The 26,071-nt window shown below is 52.9% G+C and overlaps 3 protein-coding genes across 3 annotated transcripts; 1 reads left to right on the top strand and 2 right to left on the bottom strand.

Annotated features, from left to right (window-relative positions):
- Positions 1 to 1,534: 1,534 nt before the first annotated feature.
- Positions 1,535 to 3,917, bottom strand: LOC131093011 (tetraspanin-18-like). Its single transcript, XM_058040011.1, has 7 exons — positions 3,861 to 3,917; positions 3,421 to 3,615; positions 2,801 to 3,043; positions 2,469 to 2,534; positions 2,208 to 2,387; positions 1,922 to 2,005; positions 1,535 to 1,582 (listed from the first exon to the last, which is right to left on the bottom strand). The coding sequence occupies exons 1-7, from the start codon at positions 3,915 to 3,917 to the stop codon at positions 1,535 to 1,537; spliced, it is 873 nt and encodes a 290-aa protein (XP_057895994.1).
- A 1,546-nt stretch (positions 3,918 to 5,463) lies between these two features.
- On the top strand, positions 5,464 to 12,033 carry ADIPOR1 (adiponectin receptor 1). Its single transcript, XM_058039689.1, has 7 exons — positions 5,464 to 5,764; positions 6,411 to 6,527; positions 7,151 to 7,322; positions 8,244 to 8,430; positions 9,427 to 9,614; positions 10,805 to 10,998; positions 11,292 to 12,033. Exons 1-7 carry the CDS (start codon positions 5,603 to 5,605, stop codon positions 11,418 to 11,420), a joined length of 1,149 nt encoding a protein of 382 aa, XP_057895672.1. The 5' UTR covers positions 5,464 to 5,602; the 3' UTR covers positions 11,421 to 12,033.
- Positions 11,507 to 25,136, bottom strand: TIMM17A (translocase of inner mitochondrial membrane 17A). Its single transcript, XM_058039690.1, has 6 exons — positions 25,049 to 25,136; positions 20,521 to 20,620; positions 19,075 to 19,138; positions 18,186 to 18,314; positions 17,535 to 17,645; positions 11,507 to 13,272 (listed from the first exon to the last, which is right to left on the bottom strand). Exons 1-6 carry the CDS (start codon positions 25,072 to 25,074, stop codon positions 13,202 to 13,204), a joined length of 501 nt encoding a protein of 166 aa, XP_057895673.1. The 5' UTR covers positions 25,075 to 25,136; the 3' UTR covers positions 11,507 to 13,201.
- Positions 25,137 to 26,071: the final 935 nt, after the last annotated feature.

Raw genomic sequence — 26,071 nt, 5'->3', positions numbered from 1 at the left:
GACACCTTGATTTCACACCAGGGAAAGACACTTCAGCTCCCAGCAGCAAGACCAGGATTGTATTTGTCAAAAGGGAGGAGGTGTAACGTATTGACATTAGTATGTGACGTATTATTGTGGTTATCTCTCTCTGTGGATGGAAACTACTAGAGTCTGTTAAACGGGAAGGGCTCGGAGGACCAGGAAAAGATCATGATGGAAAAAGTACTAAAGGCAGCTAAAATTGTAAGGTGGCAAAATTGGGAGAAGTAACCAAGGGATGGAGGGCAAGACCGGGTTGGCCTCTGTACTTGCCACCAGGAAAATCATACACACCTGCTATAGGTAGTGACCCTATAAGGCATGTTGGGTGGAAGTAAAAGCCATACCAGACCTCTGTTACTCCCATTTTTGTCTGTCACTTGCCTTTTGTTACAGAGGACTACCCATGCCATGAGAGCCAGCAATCATTTTCTCAGGGAGACCCAAGGTTTTTGCTGCCCTCAACCATGTCAACAGATACTGTTAGGACTCATTCAAGTATAATCAGATACAAGGAGAACAAGTTAAGAGAAGTTGATTTTCCTAGACACTATATGAATTGGATGTTGTAATATGGTCGATATTGGGTTGGAAAATTTTAAATAAATACGGTTAATGTTGGGTTGGTCAATTTCAAGTGTTGTAATAAAATTGGAAATGAGACTCATTTGCATGAGCCAAATAAATGAGGTATCAAGAGACAAAGGGGGGGATTGTAATGAATAAGGTGTAGTGATTGGCTCATGCAAACAAGGAGTTATTAAGTACGGTAAGAAAAAGTTCTGTTAAGGTTTACAGTTCTTTTGACAGGTACTTTTGTTGTTCCAGTTTGGTTTTGAACCGTTTTCTGCTCTCCCTCCAAGCCTCCCCTCCCACAGTGTGGTTGCTGCCTGGCAGCTTTGGGCAACAGAGCTGTCAAAATGTGGGGCAGGGCCACACGGATACCTGCCCCTTGCAAGAGGTGGCAGGGACTGGGGGACACTTGTGGTGGGACTCTTGGCAGGATAACATCTCACCAGCAATCAAGATGTAAGAGGGGCTCCACCAAGGAGAGGCACAGAGGGCTAACAGACAGACCTTGGGAGGAGCCAAATAAAATATACTTGTAAGAATAAGGTCATGGGTCCTAGGAGGAGCCAAGTACATATATATATATATATATATATATATATATATATATATATATATATAGGTAAAGCCACGGACTGTGGGAAGTGCTGGGAGGACATAGAAGGACTGTGTATGACTACTAATGTGGCTGATGCAACCTGGAGTGTATAAAAGGCAAAGATGCCATTTTGTGAGCTGAGCCTCTGGTGAGCAGAGAGAGTGTCACTGTGCTCCTAGCGCTGTCCCCTCTTTGCTTTGTAACTTATCAGGTTCTAATTAAATTTTATTTAGTCATTCCCACCAGGGTCTGAGTCGTTTTTACAGTGATGAGCTGGTCTCTGCTGGGTGATGGAAGGCTGAGGCCTCGGCTGCTCCCAAAGCCCTGGGCGTGTCCCTGTCCCACTCAGTCGAAGTTGTAGTAAAGGCAGAAGGCGAAGAACATGGCAAAGATCTGGAATGATGGAGATGGGAAAGGGTCAACCCCACAGCATGGCCGGGCCAGGCCAGGGGCAGAGAGGGCCTGGAGGATCCCTGGCCTGGGGCCATCCTGTGCCCCTCGAGGGGTCTGGGCCAGTTCTCCTGGTGCTGCACAGGGACGCCAGGGCAAGGAGATCCAGGGGGAGTAAAACAAACCCTTCCTTGTTCCTTCCCCTGCCCTGTCTGCAGCAGAGAGCAGGCTCTGTACCCCAAGACAGACCTGAGCCCATTTGTGCTCTCTTTGCTCACTGAGCAACCCCCTGCCAAAAGGAGTGGATGTTCCTCCTGCCCTGTCCCCGGCCCCCCTCATTACCTCAATGCCCAGCACGGCTAAGCTGCAGATCCCAGGGAGGGAGATGTACCTCTGCAAGGTCCTGCCGAAGGTAGAGAAGCAGCCCTGGGGCAGAGAGAGGAGGGAACGGCTCTCTCATGTTCCCCATGGCCACAGGGAGCCCAGAGGACGAGCTGAAGACTTTGGGAGCCACTGGACTGTAGAACCACAACCAGGCAATGTCCCTGGTTTCTGTCCCTCGTGCTCTCCTCCGTGAGCCTGGCTGAGGCTGTGACACGTACACACACTCAGCAGAGTTGTGCCGTACCTGCTCATGGATGTAGCCAGGGCTTCTGTCCCGGCACTGCTCCCAGCCCAGGAGCTCTCCCGCCTGCAGAAGCCCATCCCGGGCACAGCATGCCCGTGGCCATGGCATCCCTGGGTGCAGCTCTTGGAAGCGGGAGCCATTCCCAAAATCTTCGGGTCCTAAAACACCACAGCACGAGAACTGGAACAGAAGGGAAACATCATCACCATGGTCACCCTTGGTGGATCCTGTGCATAGCCCAGGAGCCTCCCAGCTGCTCACCATGACCATGAGGGTGTTCCAGGTTGTGGAGAACACCTCAGCACCCTCGTCCCCACCATAGTTCCTCTGCAACTCAGACAGGAAGTGCTCAGGCTGGACCTGCGGAATTGGTGCCAGGGCTGGGACTGTTCCTCTCCCACTCTGCTCAGGAGTAGCTCCCTTTGAGGGGAATTGGGCACCCAGTGGATCCCCTCCACCTGCTTTGCAGTTTGTGTTGTGCTGCTGGTGAGGGGAAGGGTGTCCCTCCACCAGCCCCAGTTGCCTGGTGGACTCAGAGCCACGAACATGGCATGACAGAGGGAGGCTGGTGACACTGGGGATGGTGTTGGTACCTGTTTCCAGTGCACCAGGAAGAGAACGGCCCCAATGAGCTGCATGAGGAAGACGAGGCTGACGAGGATGAAGAACTGGAAGGCAGCAGGTGAAGGAGTCAGAGACCAGCGTGATCCCACCAGCAGCTTGCTCACGTCATCCCTGCCCTCCTCTGCACCATCCCTGCCTGTGCCCTGTGTCCCCGAGACCAGGGACATGAGTGCAGCTCCTGGGGATGGATGCCACATCTCTGACCACTGTGGCTGCAAGACAGGGGTTAAAAACAAGCAGGGTCTGCAAGGAACTGATGATGCCGAAGAAATGGGGGTCCTGGTGCTCAAACAGGTGTTTTTCTGCCCCTTACCAGCAGCGGGGTCATCTTGGAAATGCCGTGTGAGAGAAGCGAGTGGCTTCAGAGAGAATTGACCCTACTTGGTGGCTTTATAAATCCTCTGGGCTCTAAATTGAGACTCACGAGGTCAGGAGTGGATGGCAGGACATGTTGAGGATGAGGAGCACCAGCTCCTCGCTCCCACAGGAACACCTGCATCCCAGGAACGCCCCCATTCAGCCCGTGACTCCTGCCCCCAGTGCCCCTGGCATATCCTGCAGCCCTTCCCGCCCATCTCCCTTGTCTCACCAGCAGCAGGAGCGGGCGGCTCCGGCGCAGGGCCCCGCAGCAGCCCAGGAAGCCCAGCAGGGACAGGGCGATGCCCACGGCCAGCAGCAGCCACGCGCCCGCGCTCAGCACGGCCCTGGCGGCCACGATGCCCTGGAAACCAGCCGGGTCCACGGCCACCCAGACTCCCATGGTTGCCAGGCACGTTCCCCCAGCCTGCAGGGGAGGTCAGGAGATGATCACGGGCTCAGGGCATGTCCCAGGCTTGGTCCCCTCCCTGGGAATGGATGTCACCCACCCCTGAGCCAGGCAGAAATGTCACCCCATGTGGATGGGGGATGCTTCAGCCCTTGGTTCCCTCCCTGGGACTGGTGTCACCCACCCCTGAGCCAGCTGGAGTTACTGGTCCCCAGGCACAGTTCCCTCCACCCCTGCACTCCACAGGGCCCAGGGGGACTCACAAACACCAGCACGTTGAAGATGAACATCAGGTACTTCATGCAGCTCAAGACACCCATGGGGACACTGGGAGGGGACACACGGCAGTATTTGTCCCTATGGAGAGGAGAGCAGAGCCCTGACCACAGCCAACCCTGACTTGTCCTGGACCCCATGGCTCCAGCAGAATGTGGGGGGATGCAGCTTCCCAAAATTCCCACATCATCTTCTATTCCCACCATCTCCCATAACACCCCAAAAAGCCCCAAACCTGTGTCCTCTGCAAATCCGTGTCCCCTCCCAACCACATGTCCCCTTCAAACACCATGTCTCCAGTCTTCTGTCCCATCTAAACCCTGTGTCCCCTCCAAATCTTGTGTCCTCTACAAACCCATGTGCTCTACAGACCTTGTGTCCCCACCAAATCGTGTGTCCCCTACAAATTCCATGTCCCGTCCAAACCCAAGTCCCCTCTAAATCCTGTGTTCCTTTCAGCCCCCACATCACTCACCCTGCAGGGACAGTGGGCGACCCAGGTACCTCCAACCTTCCCAGGTGCTGCCAGCACCTATATAACATCACGAAGGTCGGAAAATCTCTCCCCCCTTGCTACTCCAGCAGTCCCCAAGAAATCTCTTCCAGCAGCAAGGCCATGAATGATTGATGGGGAACAGGATCCACCATTGTGCAGCCGGCGGCTGGGAGTCTCCTGCTCTTGTCAGCCAAGGAAATTAAACCTGTGGGCAGGGAAAGACGAGCCGCCCCACCAGGCCGGGGGTGACCTCGGCCTTTGATAATTGCTGTGGCCATTCGGGAAAGCCCACACGTGGGCGGGCAGGTGGTGCTGCAGGGCTATCGGCTGTTGGGACGCAGGGACATCCCAGGTGGATGACAGGGTCTGTTTCCTCTTGTTGCCTACTTTAGGAGCTCTCTAAACACAGAGTCACGTTAGAAAGGAAACATCATTTATTCTGCACCCGGAACAAAGAGGAGGTTTCCACAAATCAAGCACACCGAGGGGTAAAAGGTTAAATACAGCAAAATTCACATGAACTCGCATATCTAAAGCATATTCTTCACCTGCCTAATGCGTATTTGTTTTGGTGATGTGACTTTAGTCAATGCTTGAAACACAAAGTTCTTAATTACACATCTTCTGATAGAGAAATTGAATTATGACAGTTACGTTTGCAAGAGGTGAGAGAATCCATCCCGGGGGCCGATAATTCCTCTGGACGGCGGTGTCGGTGTCACCGCGGTGTCACCCGGGCCGCTCGGCGCTCCGTCCCCCCGCCGTACCCCGGGTTGCCACCAGGGGGCAACGGAGCGCGGAGCCACAGAGCTGCGCCGCGCGGCCAGAGCGGCTTCCGCCGGCACCCCAGCGGGGCGGCTCGGCCAATCGCAGCGGGCGGCGGCCGTTGGGGCGGGAGAAAAGAGAGACAGACAGTAATCTCGACCAATCATAGAGGGTTTTTCGGGGCGGGGCCCTGGTGGGGGCGTGGCCCCGAGGCCGGAACCAGCGCTGTGCGTTCCCGTTCCCTCAGCGTTGCTTCCGGTGCCGCCGCCGCCGCCCGCGGGATGTAGCGGCCGGTGAGGGACGGGCGGGGGAGCGGGGCGTCCGCTGCTTCCAGCCCCCGGGGAGAACCCTGCCGCCGGCCCCCTCCGTCCCGGTAACTGTGTGCTTCTTTCCCCCCCAGCGCGGCGGCAGAAGGACGCGGAGGGACCTTCACCGGCTGCCTCGGAGCCGCACGCAGCCGCCGCCCCGATGGCGTCCCGCAAGGCCCCCGCCGGGGCGGGCAGCGGGCTTGCGGCCGCCGGCCGAGACCGGGAGCGGGACCGGGAGCGGGAGCGGGCGCACCTGGAGCTCGCCGAGCTGGGGCCGCTCCTGGAAGAGAAGGGGGACCAAGGAGCCACCGGCGCGGCCAGCGTGAGCCCCTCCGAGAGCCCCGGGCGGGAGGGATCCCGAGCCACGCTCAGTCTCCGCGCTCCGTCTTCGCGGATTATGCCGGGAATCCGCCTGTTATCCCATTAAGAGCTAGAGGAGAAGGGCTCCGTGTTGCTCCTCGGGCCGGTCCGTTTTCCGAGCAGGCCTAAACTGCTCCTGCCAAGCAGGCATGGAGCCGGGATAGTCCTTCCCAGAGATGTCACCGGGATCGCTGTGTCTGTACCGGCTGTTTCCAGTGCCCCAGCATTTCCACAGGGCCGGGAATCGCCTTCCCGAATTCCTTCCCGGCTGAGGAGAGCGGGAGCTGTGCCGGGACCCAGAGCGTTCCCAGCTCGGAGCCGCCTCTGCTTGGGCGGGCTAGCTCGGGTCTCCCGGCTGGGCCAAGCGGCCGCTCCAGCCTTGGTTGTAGGGATGAAGATCCCTGGTGCTAATCCCACTTTTCGACAGGATAAATCTGGGATTAGCATGCCCGGGATGGGTCAGGCAGCAGTGTGTTGCATAAACGAGGGTGACAGGCGGGTCTTGCCCATCCCGTCAGAGGGATGAAGCGCCAGGTGCTCTCAGAAGGGCAGGGATGATTCCTCTCCCGGGGGCTGGAACGATTCCCTCCTGGCTCTTCTCGCTGCAGGCTGAGGACCCGCCATGCCCAGTGGCCCGCGAGGAGGAGGAGGAGGTGGTGCGGGTGCTGACCCTGCCTCTGCAGGCTCACCATGCCATGGAGAAGATGGAAGAGTTTGTGTACAAGGTACCAGAGCCTATGGCAGTCCCCCAGTCTTGATTTTGTAGCAGATGCTTCAATCCCTGGGTTTGGGGTGACAGGATGTGTCCACATAAAGCTCCACGTGGCTGCAGCTGGCTCCAGCTCTGCTGGGCTGCTTCCAGCAGCATCCCTGGGAATGGTGTAGGAAGGGGATGGCTGGATGATGGGGATTGGCCCAGCCATGGTGAGTGGAAACCTGGGAGCAATTCAGATGTTCCTGCAAGCCTGAGTGGGGCCCAGGGGTCCAGGTGCCAGCTGAGGTGTCACCCAATGCCTGCAGTCACTGTGGCTCCTGTGCTTCTTCCCTGATCAAATGGGAATTCCCACTGCAGGGAACAGTCTGTGGATAGGGAAGGGTTAAATCTGAGGGTATTAATCACCCCTGACTTCCTGGGGAGTCCTGGAATCACTCAGTCTTTGTGGGAGCTGAGGTGGGGGTACAGTCACTGCCTGGGAGGTTTTGGAGAGCAAAGGGCAGGATGTGGGTGAGTGCCTTACAGCGTCCCACCTGATGTCAGGGAAGCCAAACTTGCTCTCCCTGAGGAGCATCCCGGGGCTGGGCCGTTGCCGTGGGTTCGGGGCTGCCCTGACCCCCCGGTGCGTTGCAGGTGTGGGAAGGGCGCTGGCGCGTGATCCCGTACGACGTGCTGCCCGACTGGCTCAAGGACAACGATTACCTCCTGCACGGACACCGGCCCCCCATGCCCTCCTTCCGCGCCTGCTTCCGCAGCATTTTCCGCATTCACACTGAGACCGGCAACATCTGGACACACCTGCTGGGTGACTGTGGGGAAGGGGGAGCCCTGGGGCTGGAGGTACTCACATCCTGCATCAGGGTCACAACGGGCTTGGTGCCGGTTCCTCTCAATGCCCAGGGCTCCTGTGCAGATCCTGTGCGTGCATGAGGATCAGACATGGAGTGCCTGGAGCTCCTGGAGCCCTTTGGGAGAGAGGGACCAGGGCTGGCTCAGCCTCTGCAGGAGTGGGACAGGGAAATGTGTCCTGGGCAAAACAGGGGAGCCTCAGAGGATGTTCCTCTGAAATGAGTCAGAGGAGGCCACAGAGATGCTTTGAGGGCTGGAGCTCTTCTGTTGTGGAGCTGGGCTGGGAATGCTGGAAATACTTAGCCTGAAGAAAGCTCCAGGGAGACCTCAGAGTCCCTTCCAGTACCTAAAGGGGCTCCAGGAGAGCTGGAGAGGGACTTTGGACAAGGGCCAGGAGTCGCAGGACAAGAAGGAATGGCTTCCCACTGCCAGAGGGCAGGGATAGATGAGACAGTGGAAGAAATTCTTCCCTGTGAGGGTGGTGATGCCCCGGCCCAGGTTTCCCAGAACAGCTGTGGCTGCCCCATCCCTGGAAGTGTCCACAGCCACTTGGAGCAACCTGGGATAGTGGAAGGTGTTCCTGCCATGGCAGGGGGTGGAATGTGGTGAGCTTTAAGGTCTCTTCCCACCTAAACCAGTTTGTGATTCCATGACCCTGTGAAACAGCAGCTCAGCAACTCTTTGCCCTGTGCCTGCCCCTTCCCCTGACCCCAGCCCTTCTTGTTTGCACAAACAAAGGCCTCAGCCAAGGACCCCTTGGTGGGTTACTGAGCACCCCTGGGATACATCCAGCACCTCCAGGAGCATGGCCGGGGCTGTTCTTATCCTGGCTTTGCTAAAATTCCCCCCTGACTTCCCTCTCCATGTGTTCCTGCAGGGTTTGTTCTGTTCCTCTGCCTGGGGATCCTGACCATGCTGCGGCCCAACATGTACTTTATGGCTCCTCTCCAAGAGAAGGTGGTGTTTGGGATGTTCTTCCTGGGAGCAGTGCTGTGCCTCAGCTTCTCCTGGCTTTTCCACACTGTGTACTGTCACTCAGAGAAGGTCTCACGGACTTTTTCAAAGTGAGTCAGCATGAGTGTGGTTGTGTGGTTTCCTGGGAGGTTTTGGGTTTTTGCAGCACTTCCTCTTGGAAAGCACTGCATTCCCAAATGTTTTATCCCTGGGGGAAGAGAGCATCAACCCAATCCAGCATGGAACTGAGGGGAACCATGACAGGGTTCTGGAGGGTTCTGCCTGAGCACCTGAAATGTGCCAGGGCAGGGGCCTCGGGTGCATGATAAAGATCCTGGGACCCTGCAGCTCCCAAGGGAGCAGGATCCTGGCTCCCACAGGAATGGCCTCTGTGCTCCCAAGGGAACAGGCTCTATGCCCCTTACAGTAGTGAATTGAGGAGGGGTCTCGCTCTCACGGGGCAGCTGGGGGCCACAGCCAGTTTGGCAGGTTCCAGTTTACTGGGTGCTTTTAAAAACTTTTGGTTTGGATCCAGTTTGGACTGAAGCCAAATGGAAAGAAGAAACACAAACGGGATTCCCAGGAGAGTGGGAAGGCTGGTCAGTGGTTTATGCCTGTTCCTTGGCTGCTCCAAGGGTCAAGCTCCCATCAGCCTTTGCAGTGATGCTCTCAAGTGACATTCTGCTCCCATATGGCTGTTAAAGGCATTTATTTGGGTGCTGCTTGCTGGGAATCCTGCCCATCCCCTTTGCACAACCGCCAGAGATCCCATGGGATTCTGTCTCCAGAACAAATCCAGCAGGAATGCCCTAGTGTGGCTGGGAAGGCAATGGGGGCAGTTCAGGGGCCATGTTTCTGTGGTGAGATGAGTAGAGGATCACAGATCCATGTGCACAGGGATTTGTTCCCAGTGCTCCATCCTCCTCTTGCCACCCCCCAGCATTCCCACTGTGCCCAGGCCCTTTCTCCTGTCACACCTGCCCAGCACACCCCTCCTGCCCAGTGACTCCACTCAGGTGCAGGCTGGACAGTTCCCACACATGGAGGGGGTGGATTTTGGGGCTCACCTGTGGCTCTCTGTCATTGCACCCTTCCTGTCATTGCAGGTTGGATTATTCAGGAATTGCACTGCTGATCATGGGGAGCTTCGTCCCGTGGCTCTACTACTCGTTCTACTGCTCCCCACAGCCAAGACTCATCTACCTCTCCATCGTCTGTGTCTTGGGTATCTCTGCCATCATTGTGGCACAGTGGGACCGATTTGCTACCCCCAAGCACAGGCAGACCAGAGCAGGTAGGAGCTCCGTCCTCCCCCAAGACCTGGGAGGCACTTCGGGCCAATCCCATGTGGGAGAAGCTCTGGGCACCTGCAGGATTCATTCCCCCTGAGCAGCACACAGGACTGCAGGGAGTGGCCTCCTGTCTTGTCTTGCTGCACTGGGGATTCATCTCCTGAGCAGAGCCTGAGGCTTGGAGTTTAAAAATAGCCCTGGGCAGGCTGGGGCTGTGCCTTTTCTGCCTTCTCTGGGAAGCAGTTTAGCAGCAGGAACCTGCAGCTGGGGTGGAGCAGGAAGGCATTCCTGAGCTCTTGATACCAGGCTGGCTGGTCCCTGCCTTCCTGCCTTCCTGGGGGTGGAGTGGGGGGCTGCCTCCAGCCCTACACCCCAATTTACCCCAGTCTTAATGACAGATCCCATCAGACACCTCCCTCCCCAGCTCCCAGGGGTCCTGAAGCAAATGTCTCTCAGTACACTGTCCTGGCTACGTGAGTGAGGAAGGACCAAGCTGAGACAGATGCCACCTGAGAGCCCTCAGATGAGGGCAGGGGACAGACAGGACTCACATCCCCATGGCTCCTCCCCACTTTGTCTTGTGCCCCCAGCATGAGCAGGATGCAGCTGAATGCCACCCAGAGCCTCCCCAGGCCAGTGTCACTATGGTGCCCCTTGTTCTCTGCCAACTCATCAGGCGCCAGAGTTGAACATTTCAGCTACTGCTGAGCTCCTTCCTCAGGAGCTGCAAGAAATTACTTTCTTGGAAGGGGTGGCTGTGTTCCTGGTGCAATCCAAAAGGCTGGCACCTTCCAAAATGTCCATTCCCGTAGCCAGGAGCAGGAGCTGCTGCAGTCCTGCATAAGAAACACTGGGTGAGTTCTGCCCAGTGAGCATCGGGGCTGTTTACCTGGGATGTGGAGCTGTGGGCCCCTCATTTTGTGAAGGATAAGTGCCATGAGGACTGGAGAGGTTTAAGTGCTTGGACAACGCTTTCAGGCACTGGGTGAGATTGTTTGGGGGTCTCCAGTGCAGGGCTAAGAGTTGGACACAATGATCCATATGGGTCCTTTTCAGCTTGACATATTCTATGAATTCAGTGAAGAAAAGATGCTTTCCTAGCACAGGATGAGGGATCAAGGGGAGTTTGTGGGAGGAGTGGCTCCCCCTCCACACTTGAGCTCTTTTCCCTGACCTCCTCTCTGGGCCGCAGGCGTGTTCCTGGGGCTGGGACTGAGTGGGGTTGTGCCCACCATGCACTTCACCATTGCCGAGGGCTTTGTGAAGGCCACCACGGTGGGGCAGATGGGCTGGTTCTTCCTCATGGCTGTGATGTACATCACGGGCGCTGGGCTCTACGCTGCCCGCATCCCTGAGCGCTTCTTCCCGGGCAAGTTTGACATCTGGGTGAGTGTGGGGGTGAACAGGTTGTCTGGGGGCAGCTCTGGGGTCAGGGGAGGGGGCACTGAGGGGCTGGAGGCTGGGGGTGTCCAGCTGTGCCTCAGCACATGCTGGCAGCCAGACCTTGAACAGGTTCTGTGCGTGGGCAGGGCAAAGTACAGGGTGGAAATCGCTGCTGGGGGCAAGAGTGGGGAGCAGAGCACGGAGCGTGGTCCTGGAGCAGCGAAGCGGAGGAGGAGGTGTTGATAATGTGGCTGTCCCCTTTGATGTGGTCTGAAGGCTTTTTTGCTTCCCTGCAGTTCCAGTCTCATCAGATTTTCCACGTGCTGGTGGTGGCTGCAGCCTTTGTCCACTTCTACGGGGTGTCCAACCTGCAGGAATTCCGCTACGGCCTGGAAGGGGGGTGCACAGATGACTCTCTCCTCTGAGAGCGCCTGGTTTTAGTACAAGCTTCCTAAGTGCTTTTTAAACTCGTCTTTGCTAAAATCAAAGGAAGACTCAAAACCATTTGGGGTTGTTGGTTTGTTGTTTTTTTTTTAAAGAAACAAAAAAATAAGAAATGGATAAATCCTTTAGCAAAGTTGTTGACCAAATCCTCACCCCCTTCCCCACGCACTGTGCTGGGGCTGCAGGGGCACTCCCGACTCCTCCAGACAGTGTTTTAGCTGCACTGGGATCACCTGCTGCTCCGACAGCACAGGGAACAGCTCCCTGCTCCCACACAGCCGAGCACATCCCGCTCCTCACGCACCAGGAGTTCTGCATATCCCCCACAGCAGTGCCTGGCTGGGGCAGCCCCAGGCATAGGCACACACTCATGTAATTTAAAGTTTTAATTGTCCTTTTTGTTTTGTTCTGTTTTCCTTGACAAAGTAATGTAAACATAAATGAAAGAATATTTAATATTTAATACTAAGCTTTAAGACAACGCGCTGCCACCGCAGTCCTCGGCTCCCTCGCTGTCGGGAGGAAGGACAGTGTTGTAGGGAATGTAGAGCTGCTGTAGCTGATTGAAATAAAAAGGTCAATAGTTCAGTGTCACTGCTATGTCTCTGTCCATTTTTGAGGTGGGGAAGAGAGGGCTCTGGACACCCCAGGAGCAGAGCAGGAGTGCCCCAGGGCAGTGGGATCCCTCCAGCTGCGGTCGACTCTGAACTGGGCTGGAATAAACCAGGAAATTGGGCATTGTGGTGGTGACAGGGCAGGAAATGGCCCTGGTTGGTGACAGCTCCAAGACTGACTTCCCTTGGGGCTCAGTAGGGCAGAAGAGGTGTCACACACAGGTAGGGTGGGGGCAGTGCAGGACTGTGCTCCAGGCAGGGGCTTCTCCTGGTGCACAGGGGACAGTGATTATCAGGGGTTTGGAGAGGCAGAGGTCAGCACAGTAAAGCCCAGTTCAGGCAGTAGAAGGCCATTGCCTGGCCTAGGGGTGAAGGAGTGTAGGCAGAGCCGCTAGAGCCCCTGTGCCACCTGTCCCTGCCATCCCCCAGAGGTGAGGGTGTCCTTTGCTGAGCTGTTTGGATGTAGGCCAGCTTTGGAAATCCCCCAGGCTCCATACTGTATCAGGAACTGCCAGCAAGCAACGGTGTCAATTAGTTAATTAACAAGTTACAACAAAAAAACTCACTGGATGTGATTTCTGTAACTACTGGCAAGAGGGGAAGGGGTTTCTACAGCTGGAGTTTAAGGACAAAACCACAGAGCAGATATGGTCACTCTGCTCTGGCCAAGATCTAAGATGAAAAGCAGGAGGCCGTGCTGGCAGCAGGTGCAATGCTTCCCCCTCCAGCCCATAACCTAAATCTAACAGGGAAAAGGCTACATTCCAGCTGTGTTCACTGCAGGTACAACATCCCAGAGGAGACTCCAAGACTTTCACTCCAGTTTGTGTCCAAAGGATGACAAGACTCCATTTGGTCCTTGTCTCAAACTTCCTTGTATTCTACCAGACATGTGTAACATTACAGCAATGGAATATATCAGGAATAAATAGATTTTCTTTTCTAAAAGTTCTCCTGAGCAGTTTGACGTTGAGAAATGCTGCACGTCCTCCTCGTGTGGTGTGTAAGGGATGACCACTGGTGTTAGGTACAAACCCCCTCCACATCCTCCAGGTGGGACCACTCAGGGACAGGGAAGGAAAAGAAAAGAGGAGGAGGAAGAGGAGGAGGAGGAGGAGGAGGAGGGGGGAGGAGGTGGTCGGAGACCATCATTGATACTGTCGGTAGTCGCTGAATGGGGGTGGCTGGAGCTGGGATGGATCCTCTGACAACTGTGGGCCTGGAGGAGGGAGAGGGGAAAAGGCAAATAAATACCAAAATGCAGGCAATTCTTCCTATTAACAGAAATCACAGCTGGTTTGTTTATATAAATCCCTCTTAAAATGAATCATAAACCCTGGAATTGCTTGGGTTTCATAACAAGTTTCAAAAGTTGCATAGAATCAAAGACTGGTTGGGCTTGGAAAAGACCTCAAAGCTTACCCAATTCTACCCCCTGCCATGGCAGGGACGCCTTCCACTATCCCAGGTTGCTCCAAGCCCCAGCCAACATGGCCTTGGACACTTCCAGCATTGGGGGAGCCACAGCTTCTCTAGGAAACCTGAGCCACCACCCTCAGAGGAAGAATTTCTTCCCAATATCCCATCTCACTGTGCCTTCTGGCAGTGGGAAGCCATTCCCCCTTGTCCTGTCCCTCCAGGACCTTGTCTGAAACCCCTCTTCAGCTCTCTTTTAGGAAAGTACACTGTGCAAACTGCTCCAAAGACAAACCCCTTCTCTCTGAGTTTCAAAGAATCCATAGAATTGTGGAATGATTTGGGTTGTCGCAGCTGGTGGGCGAGCCCACCAGGGGAGGGACCATGTTAGATCTGTTATTTGTAACTAGAGATGGGTTGGTGGGAGATATGGTGGTTGGAGGCCACTGGGGGCATAGTGATCAAGAAATTATAGAATTCTCAATATTTGGTGAAGTCAAGAGGAACACTAATAAGACTTTTACACTGGACTTTCGGAGGGCAGACTTTGGTCTATTCAGGAGACTTACTGAGAGAGTTCCTTGGGAAGTAGTCCTTAAAAATAAAGGAGTTCAGGAAGGGTGGGTGTGCTTCAAAATGGAGATCTTGAGGGCACAGGAAGAGACTGGCCCTGTGTGCCAAAAGACAAGTCCACGAGGCAAATGCCCAGCCTAGATGGGCAGGGAGGTTTTGAAGGAACTCAGGAATCAAAAAAGGATGTATTATCTTTGGAAGGAGGGTCAGGTTTCTCAAGTAGTATTTAAGAGGGCTGCTAGAGCATGTAGGAAAAAATTAGAGACGCTAAAGCTCAGCTTGAACTTAAAATGGTGTCTTTCATAAAGGATAACAAAAAATGTTTTTATAAATATATTAGTGGTAAAAGGAAGAGTAAGACTAACGTTTGTTCTTTATTAGATGCAGAAGGGAACTTAGGAACTGCAGATGAGGAGAAGGCAGAGGTGCTTAATGCCTTCTTTGTCTCAGTTTTTAGTGAGAAGACTTGCCTTCAGGATAATTGTCCTCTTGGGTTGCTCAGGCATATCAGGGAGCAGAATGGTCCCCCCATTATCCAAGAGGAGGCAGTCAGAGAACTGCTGAGCTGCTTGGATATTTATAAATCCCTGGGAGCAGATAGGATCCACCCCAAGGTGATGAGGGAGCTGGCAGCTGAGCTTGCCAAGCCAGTCTCCATCATTCACCAACAGCCCTGGCTCACTGGGGAGGCTCCAGATGACTGGAAGCTGCCCAATGTGACACCCATTCACAACAAGGGTGGGAAGGAGGATCCTGGTAATTATAGGCCAGTCAGCTTGACCTCAGTATCCAGTTAGGTCATGGAACAGTTTACACTGAGTGTCATCACACAGCATTTACAGGATGGCCAGGGTATCAGACCCAGCCAGCAGGAGTTCAGGAGGGTTGGGTCATGTCTGAGCAACCTGGTCTCCTTCTATGACCAGGTGACCCTCCTGCTGGATGCAGGAAAGGCTGTGGATGTTGTGTACCTGGACTCCAGCAAGGCCTTTGGCACTGTCTCCCACAGCACACTCCTGGAAAAGCTGCAGCCATGGCTGGGACAGGAGCACTCTGTGCTGGGCTCAGAACTGGCCCAGAGAGTGGTGGTGAGTGGTGCTGCATCCAGCTGGCAGCCAATCACCAGTGGTGTCTCTCAGAGGTCTGTGCTGGGGCCAGTTCTGTTTAATATCTTTATTGACAACATGGATGAGGGAATTGAGTCCATCCTCAGTAAATCTGCACATGAGACCAAGCTGGGAGCATGTGTTGATCTGCTTGAAGGTAGGAGGGCACTGCAGAGAGACGTGGAACGGCTGGATGGATGGGTTTAGTCTAACAGGATGAAGTTTAATAAATCCAAGTGCCCAGCCCTGCATTTTGGCCACAATAACCCCTGCAGCATTATAGGCTGGGGACGGGGTGGCTGGACAGTGCCCAGGCAGAAAGGGCCCTGGGGGTGCTGGTGACAGCTGGCTGACCATGAGCCAGCAGAGTGCCCAGGTGGCCAAGAAGGCCAATGGCTCCTGGCCTGGGTCAGGAATGGTGTGGCCAGCAGGAGCAGGGAGTCATTCTTCCCCTGTACTTTGCACTGGCGAGGCCAAACCCTGAGTGTTGTCCAGTGCTGGCCCCTCAGTTTGGGAAGGATGTTGAGATGCTTGAGTGCGTCCGAAGGAGGTTAGTGAGGGGCTTGGAACACAAACCCTGTGAGGAACCACTGAGGGAGCTGGGGGTGCTCAGCCTGGAGAAAAGGAGACTCAGGGGTGACCTTATCACTTCTCTACAACTTCCTGAAAGGTGCCTGTGGTCAGGTGGGGCTGGTCTCTTTCACCAGGCAGCAACTGGCAGAATGAGAGGTCACAGTCTCAAGCTGCATCAAGGGAAATACAGGTTGGATATTAGGAAAAAGTTTTTTACAGAAAGGGTGATAAAGTTCTGGAATGGTCTGTCCGAGCAGACAGACCACTCCAGAACTGTCCCTGGATGTGTTTAAAAAAAGACTGGATGTGGCACTGGGTGCCATGGTTTAGTTGAGGTGTTGGGGCATGGGTTGGACTCGATCTTTAAGGTATCTTCCAACCTGGTCATTCTGTGAATTCTATGACCATAAAGCTCATCTTGCTCTACCCTCTGCCATGGGCAGGGACACCTAGCACTAGACAAAGTTTCTAACAGGGAAATCGACCAGAGGAGGGAGAGGGAAACCTTTCCAGTCATCTAAAGGATCTGGAAACTTGCACATCAGTGCTTTTGAGGTGACCTTGGCCCCTCTGGAAAGGTTTAACCATGCTGACTTGCCCGACAATAAAGCAATCAGTGAAATGGAACAAGTGTGGAGTCAGCTTCCTGATCCACTGCCTGCTGCTGGAGGGAGTAACAAAGCTGTGGTGGGACAATCCAGAGAGAATTAATTGTCATGGACAGATGATACACTTTCTCCAAGGCAAATTAATTTTCAAGCATCTTTAAAAAACAGAAATTGTCATAGGGTGGATGAAGAATATTGTTGAACAAACCCAGGAGAGGATTCACTTGGGAATTAGTGACCTGCTACTCATCCAACACTAGTGGTTTGTGCTCTTGCCAAAATAAGGTGGAGCATTTTCTCCTATGAGGAAAGGTTGGAAGAGCTGTCAATGTTAAACCTGGAGAGCAGAAAGCTTAGAGCCTCTTCCAGTGCGTGAAGAGGTTCCAAGAGAGCTGGAGAGGGACTTTGGACAAGGGCCTGGACTTTGGAGAAGGGCCTGGAATCCCCCAGAATAAGGGGGAATGGCTTCCAACTGACAGAGGGCAGGGTTAGGTGGGATATTGGGACAGAATTCTTCCCTATGAAAGTGGTGAGGCCTTGGCCCGGCTGCCCAGAGACACTGTGGCTGCCCCATGCTTGGCAGTGTCCAAGCCCATGTTGGACAGAGCTTGGAGCAACCTGGGATAGTGGAAGGTGTCCCTACCTATGTCAGGAGGTAGAATGAGATGGGCCTTGAGGTCTCTGCCACCCCAAACCAGTCTGGGATTCTTTGACAGACTATTTAGGATTTTCCACAGGAAGCATTCACACAACAGTCTGCGACTCAGTGAGATATTGAAGCAGTTTAGAAGAGAATCACCACCACCCTTTTTGGAAATCATGTATCTGTACCTGCCAGGTCTTCATCTTCTCATTTACCTGGGGTTCCCCACAGAGACCAGAGCCTGCCAGAACCACCCTTCTTTTGCACAATTTGCTGCCTGCCATTCCCTCAAACCATTGCGTCTCACCCCTGAGTAAAACCCTTCTGCCACCATGTGTGTGGCAGAAGCCAGGGACAGCAGGGACATCCCTGCTCTCAGCCATGCTACCTCCCATCTCCCAGCAGGAGATAATCTCATGTCATCAGCACCTGCAGCTCCTCCTTGGCTTTCCATAGCCACAGGAGCTGGCAGGGCAGTGCAGATTCACTCTAGGATAAGATGACTGCTAGGGGCCCATCAGCAAAGCAAATCCTTGTGACATATCCTCTGCCAGCTCCTTACCATTTGGGAATTGTGTGGAGGCAAATCTAGTCAGCAGAATTCCAGCTCCTTCGATCAGGGCCAGGAGAATTCCTCCCATTGCAGCAGATCCAACCATGGCAACAGGGCCATCTGGAAATGAAAAGCACAAACCAACACTTAATTTCTTTGCTGCATGTTAGAATCCATTGAATCCCAGGATGCTTTGGGCTGGAAGGGACCCTGAAGATCCTTTAGTTCCACGCCCTTCATGGGCAGGGATACCTTCCACTATTCTAGGTTGCTTCAAGCCCCATCATCCAATCCAGCCTTGGACACTTCTAGGGATGGGACAGCCACAGCTGCTCTGGGTAACCTGTGTCAGGGCCTCACCACCCTCTCCATGCCTTAATCTCTCCTAAAACACACTCAGAGCAGTAATTTTGCATTCATTAAGCTCCATTAAAGGATAATTACTGGGCAACTCCCCCCGTCCTTCCTTCAAGGAACACTGGGAACATTTGGGAGCCTGATTATTACTTTCCTAAGCACAGGGAAAAAGTTTCAGATTATTTTTCAGCATCTGAGACAGCAAATGCCAATTAGGGTGTCACAGACTGTTGCTTTGCTATACAATGAGAACTGAACATTTAGAGAATAGCAGATTTTCAACTGATATCCCCAGTTTCTTACTTCTTGCAGCTAAAATGGCTCCAGTCAGGGCTCCGCTTGTGATGGAATTCCAGGGATCTTCTTTCCCTCTCATTCTGACCATACTGCAGTCAATCATGGAGAAGAGACCTCCCCAGACAGCAAAGCTCCCTGCTCCAAATCAAACCAAAGCCACTTTGAAGAGAGCAGAGAAGCTAGTTATGCTGCACAACAGATGTTGTGGTGTTACTGGGCTCCCTTTAAGACATGAAGTAAATTCAAACTCATAAAGAGCCAAGTACAGGTTAAAATCAATACAGGGAAATTTCCAACTTGACATGGCATCATTGGCCTCTCATCCCATTTTATATATGATCTCACTAATCTACAATTAACTACAGAAGATTTATCAAACTGTGATTATAATGGACCTTTCATTCTAACAAAGTCAGATTAGCTAAGGGAACTTCCAGATTTATCCCTTTTTAACATACTTCCTTACAGACAATGATGGAGAGTCATGTCACACCTCACGCTTCACCCAACCCTGCTCCTGTGGCCTCAGGAGCTTGGCATTCTACAGCACATGAATGGATATCCCCAAGTTCTATTTTTCATCCAAGCTGGATCACTACTAGTAATGAGTTAGTTTTATCTTAACCCCTTCCACACCATGAAGAGGCTCCAGGGAGCTCTGCTGTTTAAGATATGACCAGTTATTACAGTTGTCTTATCATTCCAGGAACATGGACTGTTTCCTCCCCATCCAAACCACTTTTGGATATATCAGAACTGTATTTTCCCATTGCTTGGGCCAACAAACCTGCTGAGACTCAGCGCAGGTGTCAGTGTAGCTGCACCATGTTACATTCCCAAACTCTGTTATCTAGCAACAGTCAATTCTGTGTAACAAAACCCCAAAATTCATTACCTCCCAGTTGTGGAGCTCTGGTTTTAATAGCCGTCAAACTGCCCCGCAGCCGGTGGTTTACACCCTAAAATAAGAGAATTCAGTCAAAAGAAAACAGTCAAATCTTACAGCCAAGCTGAGTCTATATTGCAAAACCCTGCCACAGGCCCAACACATTTCTGAGCTCCCTCAGCAGCTGTAAGGAGCTGAGACAAAGTGTACTTTACACCTATTTCACTATTTATCATTCCCATACAATATTCCTGCCAGGTACAGATGGGAATTACAGTCACCAGGCAGGAAACAATCTGGGTTCACAGTCTCAGTGGGACTGAAGGAGGCATTACAGTAACATTTTATCAGGATAAGCAGTGATTTTTCACATGTATAATTTTTTCTTCCCAGATGCTGGGCAATCCCACTAGTTGTCCTACGTTCAGTCATTCCTGCAGGTGCAATTGTAGGTGTCTTTGTAGCCAAGAGAAGCAAAGTCATGCTGAGCCTTCCAGACTCCAACACTCAACATGTCACCCAGGACCCCACAGAACAACTGCACATTCTCCCAGACTTTAACACAGTTTAAAGAATATCCACCAAGTTTTATTTCTGTTACAATCACTCAGAAGTGGGGACAGGTATATTTAGCAAGTCTTAAGCAAAATTAAGACTCTAACTAAGCACACAGTCTTTTGCAAGTGAAGTGTCTGCAGGATCTGACTAGTCTGGAAACAGTTATTTATTAAACCCACCTCAAACCAACAGCTTATTGTCAGACTAATATCAAAAACACCTTATCTATGAAGTCAGAGAAATTTTAAAATTAATGTTCAAGCAGCAACTGAATCTTAATTCATCAAATGTCTCTGCAATGGGTTTATAGCCAAGATTTTGCAGCAGAGATCCCAAAAGTGAAAACCAATTTGTATCAGCAAAACTTCACTTCCATGTTTACTCACTCTTGCATTGAAACCAAATCTGAGCATTAAGAAATCAAGCTAATAAAAATGGCAATGATTAAAAAGAGATTAATTAAAGAAAAATATACCCTTTAATATAAATCTGAAAGAGAAAAAATTCTTTGAGTCATTCCATGTTTTAAAAAAAAAGGAAAAGGCCAGGAGAGGAAGGAGAGCTTAGGCTTCATGTCCCTCCATGCAGACAGAACCACAGGCAGATGAATCTTTCCTGCTGCACTTCCTATCCTGAGGGAAATGTTCATCAGTTAGGGAGGAACACATGACCAGTGTCCCACCACGGACACCAGAGCAAACGGGGGAGCAGCAATTTTATCCCAAAAGATGAAGAAAGGTCTTGAACCAGGACAGATTCTCACAGTGTGGATTAAGAATGTAGAGGTCTTTAATCAGCCCTGCTCCCTGCACAGGGATTTATTCCCCTTCCCCTTCACTGCCACACTCCCTGGGGAAGGACAGCGCAGTCAATGCACCTGCAGAGGATTTTACTCACCACTGGGGAATTTCGGAAGCCTTTGATAGCCTGGAAAATGCCCCCTCCTATGGCCCCCATGGTGAAGGCCCCTCCACAGTCATCCACTATCCTCCAGGGACTAGAAAGAAAAATAGAGATGAAAATATTAAATCCCATCATGTTAAACCATGTAAGTGAGTGGGATGGATCCAGCACTTCAGCTCTGGTATAACTGGGGTGAAGACTGACCTGGTGGCTACACCATCTCAGCTAACTGAGCAGGCAGCAACAAAAAATCAAGAATATTACAGCAAAACAGACTCAACCTTTGCCAGAGTCTCCTGGCCCACTTCCCTGGAGTGGGAAGTACCAAATATACAGAAATGCCTGAACTCCTCACACAAGGCAGAGAGACATACTTCCATCATGGAAAACTCCTGAAGAATTCCAGCTCTGCCCTACACTATTTACATAGTGTAAATAGCTTTAAATTCCCTGATCTCATTCTTCTCTTGACCTACAGAGAACTGAGGTACCAAATTCCATGAGACTCAGCTCCCAGGTGGCACAAAACACTTTTTCTTGAATCACTCGTCCTTTTCATTAGCTCTGCTTATTTAAGTGAGACTTCAAAGTCATCTTTGTTGAGCTGGAAAGGTTTTTCCTGGTGCATCCTGGATCTTTGAAGTCCATTCCAACAAGAGATCTCTCCTCAGAGGTACAGCACCCACAATTCCTGCTCCAACCCCACAGAGCAGCCAGGAAAACCTTGCATAGAACCTTCCTGCAGCACAGGCTGTCAGTATCTGACAAGGGACCCTTACTTACAGGTTCAGAACCTCTGCCAAGAACTGGAGCCTTGCAGCTCCAAACCAAACTCTTGAATTAGGTGAGCTTTAAGGTGCTATTAACTTCTGGTGTCACTGTGGGTAATTTCAGAGCACAGAATAACAAAGTTGTTTGGTTTCTTTCATCTTGCATTTAGATCTTCCAGCCAAGCACTCAGGTAATTTAACTCCTACACTGCCAATCATCAGAAAATGCAAAAATCAGCCTACAACAGCATGCAGGTCACAAACAGGAGCACCATGGCAAACTCAGTGTTTCTGTCAGGCAGGAGCATCAATGAGCACTTCCAATTTCACTTGTAACATCATGCTTCTGTTCCTGAGGAACCCCTACAGCTTCCAGCTCCTGCACAAGAGGACATCATCCCTGATGATCCCTTACAGACCTCCCCTAGCGAGGGGTGATCAATCCCCCTCACTGTGCTGCAGCATTTGCCACAAGGTGTTTTCTTCCTGGAGAAAGTATCTCTAATTTTCAGTCCCTCTCCCTGAGTGTTCTCCCAGGCTCTTCATGTTCACAACCTACTTCCAAAGCTCCTCCTCTGCAGCCAGCCCTGCCCCCTACAAAGAGAACCCCTGCGTGCACAGGTCACACTCAACGTTGGCTTTGCTTTTGCGCCTTGGATCACTGGGTAGTTCCCAAGATACCAGGACCACACCCAAATGTCACCACTGAGTGTCCCCAGAGACAGCCACATCCAGGCCCCAAACCCACAAGGCCTCAGGAAGCAGGGGGGGTGTATTTTACCCTCCACCACCTCCTGTTTGTCTGCCATGCCTGCATATGGTTTCATCTTATCTCACTACAACCCCCTCAGCCCTAACTGCATTCAATAATTCAACAGTTTATTTTCCTTCCACTTTTTTCTGCATCAGGAAAAGCTTCCAGACACACTCTTGTCCAAGATGCCAAGATGAAAAGAAACTCACATTTTTCTCAGGTTTTTTTTTGTTGTTTTGTTCTTACATCTCCTGTGCAGATTTTTATCTCCTCTGCTATGAATAAAACATCCCAACCCTCTTCCTTTGTTAACTCTCTGAGAGTGATCTCATTAAAAGGCTTTTTGGAAATCTAAATGGAGTATATAAAGTGGGTTTCCCTTATCCATAAAGTCAAGGAATTCCAAACTACAAATCATGGCTGCTTTGTTCTTGAAGCCTTGTTAATGAGACCCCAATCAGGGAATGCTTCCCTCTTTAACCTCATTAACTGTTACCTTCAGGGTTCCTAATTTTCCTTTTAAACTACTCTCCAAACTTTTCTGAGCAGCTTTTAAATGAGAACATCTTTGATGCCAGCACAGCCAGTCTGTGTCAGCTCCTCCAAACTCCCTCAGAGCTGATGCAAAATACCTCTAGCTCTGGCACTGCCTGACCTCATAAAGAACTGCGGGAGAAGAAAAGAGATTATTTCATTCTTAACCTGGCACTTATCTACAAGCAAAACATTCCTGTTAATTGTTTAACTGTACTCAGAGGGGAGCCCTGACTATAGGGAAATGACATGTGGATAAGGTTGGGTTCCTGCTCCTGATGGCACCAGAAATTTCTCAAAGATGAGCTGAGCAGAGGGCAAGACTTCACCTTTTCCCAAGGCTATGGGACAGCCACACACCAGCTCTGGCTGCCTGGGAGAGGGGTGAGTCCTCCCTCCAAGCCCCACAGCATCTTCCAGCCCTCCTGAAGGCTGCATAACAACTGGAAACAGAGGCTGCCACAGTTTAAAAGAGCAAAGGGGCCTTTTCTCTGCGCCAAGGGTTCACAGGGACCCAGCCTGAGCCCAGGACAGCTCCAGGGACTGGGTAACAGAAGGGACCAGAGGGTGACCAGCAGCCAGAACAATGGGGGACACCAAGAGCGCCACATGGCTTGGCAGCAAAGCACCCCAACTGCACAGCACTAAGGACACAGCTTCATGCTGTGCCTGGGGAGGGTGAGGACAACACTAGGAGGAATTTCTCAACAGAAAGGACTTTCAGGCAGGGGAAGGGACTGCCTAGGGAGGTGTTCAAGGAATGACTGGACATGGCACTCGGTGCTCTGGTCTGGTGACAAGGTGAGGTCATAGGTTGGACTTGATGGTCTGAGAGATCTTTTCCAACCTAAGTAATTCTGGGATTACCCGGAGCCCACAGCAATCTATTAATAAATACTATTTACTTTGCTCGTGTCCCAGATGTCATGCTGTGAAAAGGTGATGTTTATGGACAAACTTAACACATGTCAGCAGAGCAATCTGCAAAGTTTGGGAAAAGCCTCATGAACAGTCACAGGTCTCTTGTCTGCAAAGGTGAGCAGAATCTCACACTGGTTTGGGCTGGAAGAGACCTTGAAGCTCATCCTATTCCTCCCCCTGCCACGGGCAGGGACACCTTCCACCACCCTAGGCTGCTCCAAGCCCAGTGTCCAACCTGGCCCTGGACACTGCCAGGGATGGGCCAGCCACAGCTTCTCTGGGCAACCTGGGCCAAGGCCTCATGACACAGGCAAGAATTTTTTCCCACTATCCCATCTAACCTTGCCCTCTGGCAGTGGGATGCCATTCCCCTCTGTCCTGCCTGTGATTCCAGGTCCTCGTCCCAAGTTCCTCACCATGATGAGAAATTTCGCCCATGATTCAGTAACCCTGCACCTGAGCCTGCATTTAATCCTTTTACTACTACAAATACAACCTTGGACTTGCAACCAATGTGCCTGTGTAGGTCTACGAAGACAGTGCTGAACCATGACAGGATTCAGACATGGCCAGCTTGGCACGGAAGGGGCCAGGCTAGGCTTAGGAAATGGAGAGGGAGAAGGGCAGGGCCACGGGAGGCATGAGGGGAGCCTGGGGGGCCAAGGATGGGGGAGGACTTGGGGACTGAAGGGAAGTTGAAGATGAATTAAGGATGAGAGAAGGCTGAAGTGGCATGTGGGAGAGACTGAGCGAGGTGGGCTGTAGATGAAAGGAAGGCTGAGATGGGAGGGTGAAAATGGTAGCACTGAGAATTGGGAGGGCTTTGGATGAGAGGGAGAACTGAGGACGGGGGGACTGAGATGGTGGCTGAGGATAAACGGGGGACTGAGGATTGGAGGGGCTGTTCATCGGGGGAAGACAAGAGGCGAGCTGACAATGAGGGGCCATTGAGGACAGATGATCTGAGATGGGGAGCAGAGGGGGAGGGGAGCCTGTGGGGGACCGAGAATGTGAGGAGCTGAGGATAAGGGGGAATTGAGGACAGGGAAGCCGATGATGGGGGACTGAGGAGGCACTATGGATAAGGGAAGGCTGGAAGGGAAGCTGAGGATGAGGGACAGAGGCAAGGCTGCGAGGAAGGGGCTGCTGAAGGACCGAACGTGGGACCGCCAGTGCAGGCCCCGCCGCCCCCGGAGGCGCGTGAGCCGTGCAGGCCGCAGGACCCCGCCGGCCCCTCGCCGCTCCGGGAGGCCGCGCGGCGCTCGGTGGCGGAAAGGTTCGGCTGCCAGGCTCCGAACGGGCCCCGCGGCACGGCCGGCACGGCCTCCCCCGCCTCCCTCAGGGGGCCCCACCAAGGTCAACCCCGCCCCCCCGACGGGGAGCGGCCCCGAGGAGCGGCCGCGGGTGCGCCCGCACCGCTCCCTCGCACCGCCCCTTCCTGGCGCTCGCAGGTCCCGATCCCCGATCCCCGATCCCCGGTCCCCGGTCCCCGGTCCCCGATCCCCGGTCCCCGATCCCCGGTCCCCGGTCCGAATCCCCTCACCAGGGCTCGCGAGCGTACTCCTCCATCTTGCTCGGCCCCACCACCTCCCCGCGCTCGATTGGCTGCGGCGGCCCCGCGCCGGCCAATGGCAGCGGAGGGCGGGACGAGGCGACGATTAGGGACGTGTCTGCGCGTGCGCCATGCCCTGGCCCCGCCCTCAGCGCTGATTGACAGGCGCAGTGACGGTGTCAGCGCGAGGGATGCGTTGGGTGCGATGGCGCTGAAATTCCATCCAGTGCCGCGCCTCGCCATGGGCAAGGACACTTTGCACCATTCCAGGGCGCTCCACGCTCCGCCTGTCCTGACCTTGGACATTGCCAGGCATGGGGCAGCCACAGCTTCTCTGGGCAACCTGGGCCAGGGCCTCGCCATCCTCACAAGGAGAGGAATTCCTTCCCAAAACCCCATCTAACCCTTTTTCAGTGGGAAGTTCTTTGTCTTGTCACTCCAGGACTTTGTCCAAAGTCTCTCTCCAGCTCTTTTAGAAACTGTACCTGTGTAAGTTGCTCCAAGGACAAACCACTCTGCCCCAAATTTAATGGAATCAAGGAGTGGTTTGGGACCTTAAATCTCATTTCATTTTCCCCCCTACCATGGGCAGGAACATCTTCCACTAGACCAGGTTGCTCCAAGCCTGTCCAACCTGGCCTAGAACGTCAGGGTCCAAGCCCACGTTATTCCTGATGCTGCTGCATGAGCTGGGCTGACCTCACATGTCCCAGGGGATGCTCTTGTGGTCCTGCATGCAGCTGGAGCTGGGACTTGACATTCCTAATACCAGGTCAGTTTCCTGGGCAGGCAGAGCTGGAATCCAGGGAACAGTGTCTGTGCCTGCAGAAAATTCCCGGGCAGCTTGCAAAGCTCTCAGCACAAGATGAGGGTGTTCCCTCTTGTCCCATCACTTGTTCTCTGGAACCAGCTCTACCCCGACCTGGCTCCACCCTCCTGTCACGGAGCTGTGGAGAGTGAGGTCCCCCCTCATCCCCTTTCTGCCTTGAAGCCTTGCCCAAAGCAGTGGTTTGC

This window comes from Melospiza georgiana, chromosome 23 (genome assembly GCF_028018845.1).
Source record: "Melospiza georgiana isolate bMelGeo1 chromosome 23, bMelGeo1.pri, whole genome shotgun sequence".
Classification (NCBI taxonomy): domain Eukaryota; kingdom Metazoa; phylum Chordata; class Aves; order Passeriformes; family Passerellidae; genus Melospiza; species Melospiza georgiana.
This window is presented reverse-complemented; position numbering and strand designations above follow the sequence as displayed.